The 12,107-nt window shown below is 34.8% G+C and overlaps 1 protein-coding gene across 9 annotated transcripts; it reads left to right on the forward strand.

Annotated features, from left to right (window-relative positions):
- Positions 1 to 204: 204 nt before the first annotated feature.
- On the forward strand, positions 205 to 11,913 carry LOC132204305 (period circadian protein). 9 transcript variants are annotated; one of them, XM_059632746.1, is made up of 26 exons: positions 205 to 363; positions 2,683 to 2,764; positions 3,349 to 3,429; positions 4,374 to 4,546; positions 4,628 to 4,762; positions 4,924 to 5,039; positions 5,238 to 5,427; positions 5,489 to 5,722; positions 5,857 to 6,042; positions 6,296 to 6,450; positions 6,506 to 6,625; positions 6,679 to 6,998; positions 7,295 to 7,429; positions 7,641 to 7,685; positions 7,858 to 7,871; positions 7,929 to 8,106; positions 8,569 to 8,894; positions 9,403 to 9,514; positions 9,594 to 9,784; positions 9,884 to 10,122; positions 10,179 to 10,262; positions 10,319 to 10,446; positions 10,539 to 10,668; positions 10,725 to 10,847; positions 11,129 to 11,365; positions 11,420 to 11,913. In XM_059632746.1, exons 2-26 carry the CDS (start codon positions 2,688 to 2,690, stop codon positions 11,510 to 11,512), a joined length of 3,822 nt encoding a protein of 1,273 aa, XP_059488729.1. In that variant the 5' UTR covers positions 205 to 363; positions 2,683 to 2,687; the 3' UTR covers positions 11,513 to 11,913. The 9 variants fall into 9 exon arrangements, with proteins under 9 accessions (XP_059488729.1, XP_059488728.1, XP_059488732.1 ...); XM_059632745.1 differs by having other exon boundaries at positions 6,679 to 6,825; positions 6,877 to 6,998; positions 7,858 to 8,106; XM_059632749.1 differs by having other exon boundaries at positions 3,352 to 3,429; positions 6,679 to 6,825; positions 6,877 to 6,998; positions 7,858 to 8,106.
- Positions 11,914 to 12,107: the final 194 nt, after the last annotated feature.

The raw sequence follows: 12,107 nt of genomic DNA on the forward strand, positions 1-12,107 counted from the left end.
TTAGCAGTTGAAAAAGAATTTCTTTTAAAGTTAAGTGAAATGAAAGTCAATTTAAATTATGTTCTCTGAGGAAGGCATATTTTTACTTTTCCGGCCTCGTGCTGAAATGTTTGGCGAAAAAAGCGCACGCGCCGCGACGAGCCCCTCGTAACTCGCGGACGCCGCCTGCGGGCTAGGCTGCTGCGCCGCGGCCGCCTCACGTGTCGCGCTACGTGACTTAAGACCAGTGAACGAGCGCACCAGAGGCACCAGTCGGCATTCGTACTCTCGTGGATCCGAACGGACGGTCGAGTTGCAAAGACAAACGTGTGAATTCAATTTTCCGCAGCTATCAAAAAGTCCGCACCCAACACTGCAATCAAGGTGAGTTTGCAACAATTTCTTTTTTATTTCCTGGTGTAATTTAATTAATTTTTATCCTATTAAAATACTGCAAGATTTATAAAGGATTTTGTTATTTTGCTACATTTTTTTCATGTAACAGCATAAAATTTTACCCTCGTCGGGCGCGTTTTATTCTTATTTATTCCTACCTACAGATTCATAACTCCAATAAGAGAAAGAAAAAATTACATCGTCCCGCAAGATGGAAAATTTCATGGACCATATTTTCCCTTAATGCAAATAGAAAACAAAACCAGCTGTCAATATTTGACATTTTGGTCAGGGGTCATCTGAAAGTGACCTTGACCTGAGACTTTTGTAAGTCAACAGCAAAGTTATTCATAAAATAAAAAGTTACGCCAGAAACAGTTAAAACAGTTTTGAACGTCAAAATTACTTTCTCCGTTCCAAAGTAATTTTAGAATTTTATTTCTGTCCATATTTTTGAGCTGAAAATTGCAAGTTTCTATAAATTAAAATCGAATTATTTCTTCGATTATAAATCGACCAGCAGTCACCCCTCATTTTAAATCAGATCCGCTCATTTTATTTTATTTTGCTACAATAAAAAAGTAGGGAGAGACCCAATTGAAAACATAGCGGTGTGTGTTGTTTTGGTGTGACGAAACGAACGTGCAAATTGAGCGAGTGGGAGAGCAAGGTTCGCCCCCCAGACCGTCGGCCAATATTTCGTTTACTGCGTCGTAGAATATTAAAATATTCATCTTATCAAAGTACAAACCGCGCGCCGTAACTGATAAAAAAAAATGCCTAAAGAAAGATGATGTTTTTAATAAATAAATGATATAATATTAATCTTATATATTATAACTTTGTTTAACCTTTTGACCTAATAAATTAGATGAAAATTAATGTACACACTATGATTTCAATAATTATTTTGCTAATTTTTTTGTTCCTTTGCTTTATATTTTTTGTTTTTCTGATGGTAACAACTAGCTTGCATTTTAATTAAAAAGTGGAATATTTAAAATTTATTTTGCATTTTTCTATTTTGGATATTCCATCTTAAAATTAGTGGTTCTCGATTCAAAATGAATTAAACGTGATTCATCCCTTCATTTATCAATGAAAATTAGAATTTCGCGACCCTATTTCTAAACTAATGTGTACTAAAATTACATTTGTGCAATTTAATTGATTTGTGTACTTGCCACGTGCAGTTTCATTGTGAAAATACACCTGCAACTGTTTATTTCAGTTATTCAGTGTGGCTTGGTCAACTAATTCGTTCTATTGTTCAGCCCACATATGACAACCATCCCGTTCAATAACAAAAACAGTCGATTTGCTCGCTGTAATTAGATTTATTTATGATTATTTTAGCTTTATACACATAAACCACTTCTTTTAAACGGGGCAGAATTCCTGACCACATTTATAAATATTTAAGAATAAAAACTAGAGACCAAAAGATAAAATTTTTAGCTTGCAAAAAATTCAGGTTATGCAACTTATTGACGCAGATGACCTGCGGGTTGCCTACCTCAATAACTTGACTAGAAAAAACACATAATTTACTCCACTCCCTTCACAATACAGTTTGGTAATATTTAAAATTTTAATTCAAAATTTAGCACTGGTTTAGCTTGGGATTCTGACCTTTGAAAGGTCAAAACTCTTTAATGCGTTCAAAGTCGTTTTTCTATCAGCTATAAAGATTATTTCCATAATGAGCAATTTTTCATTATCGGTAAATACGGGTAAATAAAAAAATTGAAAAACATAACCCTCATTTGGATAAACTTATTTTTAAAACGACTGTATCCACCTTCAATCTCATAACAGCTTAAGTAATATGTATAATCGTCTAAATATAGCTCACAGATCAATGATGACTTGCGCGATTGCATAAAATACAGTACAAAATAGGTTTTTGCTCCATTTATAGAAGATCGGTTCTTAACAGGTGAATCTTTTTTTTAAAAACAGCATGTTTTAAGAAAGTTTTTCGTTAATCAAAGACTTTTAAAATTATTAGTCTCTTGCATTCTTTGGAACGGATTCGGTCCAATTATCTTAATATAATCCTCAAATTTCTGACGTCACCTTGTTAGTCATCCGAAAATACCATCTTAATTTAGAATCACAAAGATCTACCTTGATTTGGATACAAAATATAAATAATGATAAAAAAAATACTCTAATAATTAGAATGGAGGAAAAAAGTTTATTTATAAAAATGATTTTTTATTCAAATTCTGACCTACAGCAAATTTAAAAATAGCATTTACCCTCTGTTGTTACCTGTTTAACCCTGTAATGGAACTGTTACAGGCACAATGGAGGAAAACGACGAGAAAACAAAAGTTTCCGATTCAGCTTACTCGAACAGTTGCAACAGCAGATCACAAAGAAGGTAAGTTACAAAATTCTATAAATAGCTAGAACAGCTATGCAATTCTCTTCTTTCATTTGAAACTATAATTGAAAGTTGTCTTTATTTATGTTTGATGTGATTGGTGAAAATGAATATTATTATATAAGAGTCGGTTGGCGCACATACAAAATTAAGCGGAGTTTTTATTATACTGATTAGACATTAAAAAATTCAGCTTTTAAATTCAATCCGATTTGCTTGGTGAAATGTAAATCAAATCAAATTTCTAATTTAAATGTGTGCAGTTTTTAGAGCTTGAATTAATTTTGTAGCCGCCAATTGGTTTTAAAATTCATGTCTCGTTAAAAACGGGAGATTTTTATCAATGAGGGATGAACGAGAGCATCCGTTGATTCATAAAAAAATATGCTGATTACCTTCTCCACGGACTTTCAAATTCAAATGACACCGTCCGAAAATTATTTCTCAAACTGCTGAAAAAAAGGGATTACAAAAATATTCCTTTGTCAATTTAATAAAATAATGAGGTGGAATTAGCAAATATGAACAAAAGATTATGTTGTAACAGAATAATAATGAATTATATATTTTTTTTTTCATAGCAGCGGCAGTAGCAAGTCGCGTCACAGCACCTCGAGCGGCTCCAGTGGCTATTGTGGTCACCCGTCCAGAACAGGCAGCAAGTGAGTACCTCTGTTTTTTATTTGTATTAATAATTTGCTCGGTGGAAATAAATTGAGTGGGTTGCGCAACGTAATTTGCATGTTTTGGTTGCGAGTTGTGACGGGGAGCGATTATGTGTGTCCAGATTTTGTACAGGGTCATCTTTTCAATTGGCGAAAATAATTTGTTATTTTGGTTAGCTCTGTCGATCCGTGTTTCATCACAGATTATTGCGTAACAAAATGCGTCATTATTATTTCCTTTCATCGGTTTGATATTCAGGGAAGTTTATTTTAGTTATTGGCAATGGATATTGACCCTCAACTTTCCGTTTTCTCCGGGGTATGAAAAATGAGGAAATTCACTGATATCAAACTCGTGCCATTTTTCTAAACCGCGCTTGCTTGTCAGTCTCGTATGTAAGGCAAAACACGTGTTACAAGCACGTGCATCCACGACCAAGCCCCGTGCTTTCTGTCCGCCATTAAATTTCATCCAACCTTTTGTTCCCAACGCATCGACGGTCTTCTTGTCGATTTAGATCGAAAAAGCAAAATTAGAACACACCCTGCATGCAAAAATAAACTTGATTAAATTAGTCAAAATATTATAAATATATAAAGACCGATCGTTTCTGATGCTTTGATGACCATAAAAATTATCAATTAATTTTAAATTTTACAATTAAGTAGCATTTTTAATAAATTGAATTTTATTTTTCTATCTAATCAAATATGATAGGCGTATTTTACCTAAATTTGATTTCTAGAATAATCTAATTTTTGCGAACAATTTGAACTTTTTTAAAATCTTTGCATAAATATTTTGTAAAATAATATTCAAAGATTTTAATACGCAGAAATTTTGCTTTCAATTTATAGAAATCGATTAATTATTTGACTTTATTCAAATATTTTTTGATGATTGCATTTGAAATAATTTGCAATTTAACTTATTTCAAAAGCAATGAGCAGCCGTTTACGCAGCCACAACAAGCTACCAAGCGGAAAGAGAAGAAAAAGAAACTGCTGAAATCCGAGTTCCTAAATGGAAACAACGGCAACAGCCCTAATGCCGAAAACAGCAGCTCCGGTTCAGCCGGAAACTGCAACAGCTCTTGCGGCGATAGTTTAATTGGTAAGATTATTGTTATTATAATTAAAAAAAAATCAGTTATTGTGTTGCAAATTTTAAAATCACCACATCAATTCAAATCAGGTACGCAAACAAGTTCCGGTGGACAACCTACAGTGACCACTGGAACTCTGGAGAAGAAGTCGATGGAAATGGCTGCGGCTGCTCTTTCGAAGTCGCTCAACAACAAAAAGAAGAAAAACAAAGAGCAGCCTGGAGGTGAAAAAACCCTCATCGATATTTTTAATTTGAATATACCATAAAAAATAATTAAAATTGCTATAAAAATGACCATTCAATTCATTTATTCTCTCGCAACAAGTCAAAAATTAAAAAACCAAAACTGATATATTTGTGTGTTTTTTTGATAAATGTTCTAGTTATTCCGGAAGAGTGCGAAAATCAAGTCAAAGGCTCTATAAAAACTCCAGTAGTGAGGGAAAAAGAGGAGCAGATTTTGCACTGCCTGCAGGAAGAGCAGTACACTCAGAATGAGGTTAGTAAAATATCATAAATCATTGTGGAAAGCGAATTTGAAGTGATCCTTGAGTAAAAAAGATTACATTTTGTAACTTTTAAAGAAAGATAAGCACAGAATTGATTTTTCACAATATCCTCCTCCAGTTTAAACTTTTGATCTAGTAAAATAATCATTTTTAACAAATAATTTAATTTTTTTTTTAACAATTTCCAGGGTGAATTTTGCACTGTGGTGTCAATGCACGACGGAGTGGTCATGTACACAACATCCAGTCTGACTGAGGTTCTTGGTTTTCCGAAGGACATGTGGCTGGGTAGGAGTTTCATCGACTTCGTTCATCCAAAGGACAGAATCTCCTTCGCCAGCCACATTACTTCGGGAGTTGCTGCCCCTCAAATCGGAGGTTTTACACAAGTTTTTTTCTTGTTTCTGATTTTTAATAAATAAATTTATTTTTAATTTAGGAGGAAATTTGAACAAGAATTCGTTCTTCTGCAGTCTCCGACAGTACAGGGGCCTCAAGACCAGTGGCTACAGCGTGACTGAGAAAAAGGTCACCTACAGACCTTTCAGGTTAAGTATGTCCTTCAAAGAGCTCACGCCTGAAAACATGAATGTGGGCGCCAACAAGGACAACTCTCGTCCGCTCGGCACCTTTCTTCTCATCACAGCCGTGCCTGTCCAATCCGTCTACAAAAGTGAGTTGTTGTTGAAATTTAATTATTAATTTTTATTTCTTTTTTATATATTTAATTATAACTTGGTATTTACCAAATTTAAAATTCTAATTGTCTTATAATTATCCAAATTTAATTTTTTTTTAATTAATCAGCTCCTGATGAGCCTCGCATCTCACCCAAGTTTCTGATGCGCCACTCGGCCACCGGCGAGCTGATCCACGTGGACAAGGAGGCGGTGCCACATTTTGGCTACCTGCCCCAAGACATGATCGGCGTGTCCGTCTTCGACTTCTTCCACCCAGAAGACATGTACTATTTGAAAGAAGTCTACATGACGAGTATGGAACTCTAGCCAAAAACAAAATTCATAAAAGATTTAAAATGCTGGTCGGCTGGGATTTTTAACTGCGATTGGCTTGTCAAAATTTATTCAAAAAAACACATTCAGGTCTCTCAAAATTTAAAAATCTGCGTTTTACAGCTACTTTATTTCTGGTGGAACGTTTGAATGAATTTTTAAACGTTCTATTGTTTTCACAAAATAATCAAGAATACATTTTTCTATATGGAATTTAAATTTAAAATTTGCAGTCATGAAAGAGCAGCAGAATTGCTACGAAAGTCGGCCGTACCGATTCCGGACCCAAAACGGCGGATACGTTTTATTAAAGACTGAGTGGTCGAGCTTCATCAATCCGTGGTCTAGAAAGCTTGAGTTTGTCATTGGTCAGCATAGAGTTTTGCAGGTTAGCAGATTTGATATAAAAATTTGGAAGTTTAATTATTTTTATAATTTTAAAGGGTCCACCAAACCCGGACGTTTTCCAAATGCCAAATGATAACGAAGTGCCTCTTTTACTGGAGGAAATCGTCAAAGAAAGCAAAATCACACAAGAAGAGATTTTGTTTATGCTGAATCAGGTACGAATTTTCAAAAATTTTGTACAACTATTTTTGCTAATCGAAATTTTCAGCCGGTGACTCGGCCGTCGGAAACGGCGAAGCAGCAAGTTTCCAAGCGGTGCAAGGACTTGGCCACCTTCATGGAAAGTCTGATGGACGAGAAAATCTCAAAACCCGATCTCAAAGTTGAGCTGCCGCAGGAGGAGCAAAGCTTCTCGGTAGAATTTCGAAATGAGAAGCATATCCGCCGTCTCACTGACGTTTTCCAGGAACGGGACTCCGTAATCTGGTGCGGAGAGATTTCCCCGCACCATGACTACTACGACAGCAAATCGTCGACGGAAACCCCTCCGAGCTACAACCAACTGAACTACAATGAGAACATACAAAGGTACGAGACACAATTTTAAATTTTTATTTTTGCATTAATTTATTCTAGAAAAGTTTGAAAAATAATCGATTGAAAAATTCGCAACATAATAATTGTTCGGATCCCTTAAAAGCCTCACCAAACACATGTTTACACACGCTAGTCGCTAAGTTGGTTTATTTCTAACTTTAAGGCTTCTCACAGTAGATGCGAATTTTCGGATCGATTATTATCCCAGTTATATAAAATATCACGTTTTTCTGCATGCAAATATAAATATTGGTTGAAAATAAATAAACGAATGTTTCTCTTCTCAGGTTTTTTGAAAGCAAGCCAAAAACCACCCTTTCCGATGAATCGGGCGAAATGAAACTGGACGTGCAACGTTCAGGAGTGAGCACCGATGAGGAAGGGAAGGATAATATGATGCTCGGCGCGGACAGCAGTTCCAGGTGGAATTTTATGGCCTCGCCTAAATTTTGGAATCGCACGTCCCGTCATTTCAGCACAAATCAATTCTTTCAACAGCAGAGTAACGGGACTCGCTAATAAATTTCAGGGGATTGCTGATTTTTTTAAAAAAAATATAATATAATTATTTTTAAATATTAAAATTTTTTCTCTTTTTTCAGTATTTATTTAATTGAAACTTCTCTTTTCTAGACTTTTTCTTGTAAATTCTTGCTTATTGGACCGATTTCTTGCGCGGTTGGTAGCAATTTAATTCATTTACCTCTCTAATTTCATTTTTTTTAAATTAAAAATAATGCACACCACAACACTAACATTTGTACTAAATTTTACATTACTGAACAACTTTATGTGTGGCAGATGACTAATCTGTGAATTTTATGGTACTGAACTCGATCTATGATTTTAGCGGTAGCGGCGCAGGTAGTAGTGCAGACCGCGCAATTGCTTTCAGGGGGGTTAACTCTGCTGCTGCTGCAGGTGGTGGACAACCACATCACGTGGTTAATGCAGGTGGCGTCAAAAAACCGGACGACGGCGGCGGAGGTGGAGGCGGAGGAGGTGGTGGAGGGGCCGCCGTCTCCGTACCAAACTGCGCCACCATGATGGGCAACAACGGGTACAAAACACCACACCTCACCATGGAACTTCTTTACAGGTAGGATTCGTTCAAATTTATAAAAAATGTAATATCTTGGAGTTAGTTATTAATAGTTTTAAAAATATCGGTTTGAAATATAATTTGCAAATACTTAAAAAAAAAACATTTTTATATAAAATTTAAAGTAAACTCCTGTGAAATTCAGGTTATGCAACCGGCACGTCTTGAAAGTGCAACAAATTGCCTAACTTAATTTCCTGTTTTAAAATAATTTTAAATGAAACTCAAAACACTTATATTAAATTCTTAACAATAATTTTAACTGTCAACAATTATTATTTTGAAAGTAATTTATTGTTTGTAAATTAATTCAAATTTAAAATTCCAAAAAATTGGAGCTAATATTATATTTTTGATAATTCCAAAACGAATCAAATTATTTTGATTTTGGAATTTTCATTTAATTTATTTTCACTTTGAATTTCATTTGCTTCAATATTTAATTTAAAATTTGTTCAGGCATAATGAAGACATGGAGAAAATCATGGTGCAGAGGCACCGTGAGCAGAGGTGCAAGAGCAGCAGCAACATGGAGATGAAGAACAAGGACGGCCGGAAGATTGCAATGGCCGGTTGCAGCGTGGGGGCCACCGAGGGAGACGGAGGAGGAATTTTGGGTTTGGGACACCAGGAGATGAAACTGCTTGACCCGTGTCACGGCGTCAAACGGAGTGTCTCACACTCGTGGGAGGGCGAAACGCACAAGGCGTCCAAGCACACTCACCCCGAGGTCAACACCGGCAACAGTTGGGCCGCTCCTGTCGGGCCCCCTAACAAAGATACAGGTATGCATTGTTTTAATCCTTTCCAGGGTTCGAAAGATTGTAATTAAAAAAGAAATATAATTATTTTTAATTGAGAATTGTTTTCAGAAATTTTTTTTCACATTTTTTTTTTATAAAAATAATAAAAATTGACTAGATTATAACATTTATATTTTAATGTTTATTTCATCCAAAACTCAAGATAAATAAGGAAAAGCTAAATTGAGATAAATAATAAAAGCTTTATTGAGATAAATTTGAAAAAGCAAATTAATGTTAAATCGGAAATAAATAATTTGAGATAAATCAGAAAAATTCAATATAACTTATGTCAGAAAAAGCAAATTTGAAATATATCTGATAAAGCTAAATTTAGTTGTAAAAAAATAAGCCGATTTAAGATATATAAGAGAAAGCCAAATTGAGAAAATCGGAAAAAGATAATTTGAGATATTAAAATATGTTTTTATCTGAAAAAGCAGCATTTATATAAAATAAAAAATTCAATTTCTTTTAAATTTACTTTAAGGAGACAAGCGGTGGCAAGGACACAACGTCAATTCTACCAATGTCAACCTTTGGCCTCCCTTTTCAGTCACCCTCACGCCAATGCACAACACTCAGCCCTACAACTCGTTCAGGTATTTTATTCTTTCCCCTTTTTTATGCAAATGCGTTTGGATCGAAATAAACATATTAATTAAAAACTTTGATTGCCAGTTTGAATCAAACTCCAACAAACAGAGCCGTGACTGTCCCGGGATTGATTCCCTCACCTGTGGCCAATATGATTCCTATGTACTACATCCCTACGGCACCCCATCAGCCAGCAGGTCTGGCTCCACAGGAAACCTCAACAGCTCTGCCCAGAGTGATGCCTTCACCACATCAGCCGTTCCCAGCTCCACAATGTAAATAAATTTTTTAAGCACACATTCGTAAATATTTAAAATTATACTTAAACGAGATTATTTTAAATTTGATATTTAATAAATAATTATTTTGTTCAGTTCAATACGTCAACACAGCAGCCCTTTCAAACATGCTCTATCAGCCATTGGGACCATCCTTATATGGCAGTCCGTCGCCTGTTCTCTGCCCATCCCTTGCGGTCCTCCAACCAACCCTTTTGCCTTCAACCCTATCTTCGATGACCTCTCACAATGCAGTTAATATGCCCATCGCCTCCAACAATATGAAGAACAACAACCTCAACAGAAGTCCAAACAAGATTTACAAAAACGCAGAGGTACCCATCAAGTTGTGAAAATCCTTTGCTTTTTAAATTATAATTATTTTTTGCAGATGCGTGCAACACCCCCTAATTTCAAAATCGGCACCCCTGCCTCGCAAACGTCCATGAAAGTTGAACCAGGATCTCTGCGCCAAGTAAAAATAAAAAAATTAATTTTAATTTCAAAATTTTAATTTTTAATTATTTTTAGGGCATTTCTAAACATTCGATTGGTTTGAACTCGACTGATGAAGATGACAAGAAGGAAGGAAACATGAGTGGGTCCGACCAACGCTCTAGTCTAACTGGCGACGGCGAAGGAAATGGAGATGACAGCAGGTGAATAGACCAATGAGTTATTTTCTTTCCAAAATTTAATCCTGGAAATAATATTATTTGTTTTTAATCATTAAACTATTTTCAAACGATAGCTACTTCATCTGTGATTCCAGCATGAAAAGTTCACCTAGTGCCGAGGTGGAGCGCAGTTGTGAGGATATGCAGTGGGAGAGTAACAAAGTTAATGAACAAGAGAAGACTGTCAGACCTTTACTGAAAAAGGTTAGAAATTTTACATCTAAAAAAAATGACGAAAATTAATTTTTTTAATTGAAAAGGAACCACCTTGGCTAGAAGAAGTGCAGGTGACGCCTGAACTTATTTACAGGTACCAAATCAAGGACAGAGTTTTGGAAGAAGTGCTAGCTGCTGACCTTAAAGCGCTAAACTTCATGCAACAGGTAATAATTATAATGATAATAATAAGTTTTAAATTATTTTAAATAGAGAAATGGTATTTATTTTTGTAAAAAAAATTCAAATTTTACCGTTCAATTATCTTTTTATATGAAAAATAAATATTGATTGATTAAAGGAAAATTATACAATTAAATTGAAGATATTAAAATATTTTCTACATTAGTTATTAAATTTCAATTTAAAAATTATTTTCAAAACAAGGAACGTAAAAAAAGCAAACAAAATTTTTGAGTTTAAATTTATTAACAAAATTCAATTCCAGCAACCAAACTTAGTGAATGAGCAGCTCTCACAGCTATACCTGGATATGGAGTTGGAAAATCTGCCAGCAAATTTGAATTTTGAATTGATTTGCGGCAGCAGCATCAGCAGCAGTAGCAGCAGCTGTGATAGCAGCAGCGGTGAAGAAATGCAAGGACCTAATAATAACCAGAGCGGCCAGGACCAAGATCTGACAGCACAAACCGATAATTTGGGCAAAATCAACAGACCCTCAAAGGTAATAAAAAATTACAATTTCAAAATCCTTATTTAAAATTAATCATTTCTAAAGGGAGCAAGGAAACACAAACGTTTGGAGTACAGCAGCTTGGTGATGATTTACGAGGAGAACGCCCCGTTTCCTCCTCCGAAAGTTGACCACTGACAAGACCAAACATTAAATTTCACTGAAACACACAATTCATGCCTCCACACAAACATAAAACACACAATCAAGCAGTATTGGTGCCTTTCGCGCTGCAAACATCCAGATGATGACAGATCGAGTGTAACATAGTCCATACTATATTTTTCTTTTAATTTTTCCTATTTTTACTATCAATGATGCTGTGCATTGTTGAACACATGAACACACTTAACATATTAACAACACATTAATTTTTGTAATAATTTATTCCACCTACTTCTTTAGATGTATTTTAATATTATTAGGTGTTCGAAAACTGCCAAGAACCATATCTGAAACTAATTTGTATAAGCTACAAAAATATTTTCTACGATGTCTTGGAATAACTATTTTTTGAAACGAATAAACAAATTTTTAGTTTCAAATATAACGCTTTCATTTATGTAAAAAGATAATTTAAAAAATCTCCCCTAAAAATAATAAATTGAGGAAAATTCTTATTTAATCTATAAATTGACTTTTATGTATAAATTAAAAATTGGACATTAATTAAATAGGAAAATCAATTGAGCTGAATTTTGGTTGCGCGGTTTCGGTGTAAACTGGGGGGTGG

Source organism: Neocloeon triangulifer, unplaced genomic scaffold, assembly GCF_031216515.1.
Source record: "Neocloeon triangulifer isolate White Clay Creek 2 clone unplaced genomic scaffold, ASM3121651v1 ptg000022l, whole genome shotgun sequence".
Classification (NCBI taxonomy): Eukaryota; Metazoa; Arthropoda; class Insecta; order Ephemeroptera; family Baetidae; genus Neocloeon; species Neocloeon triangulifer.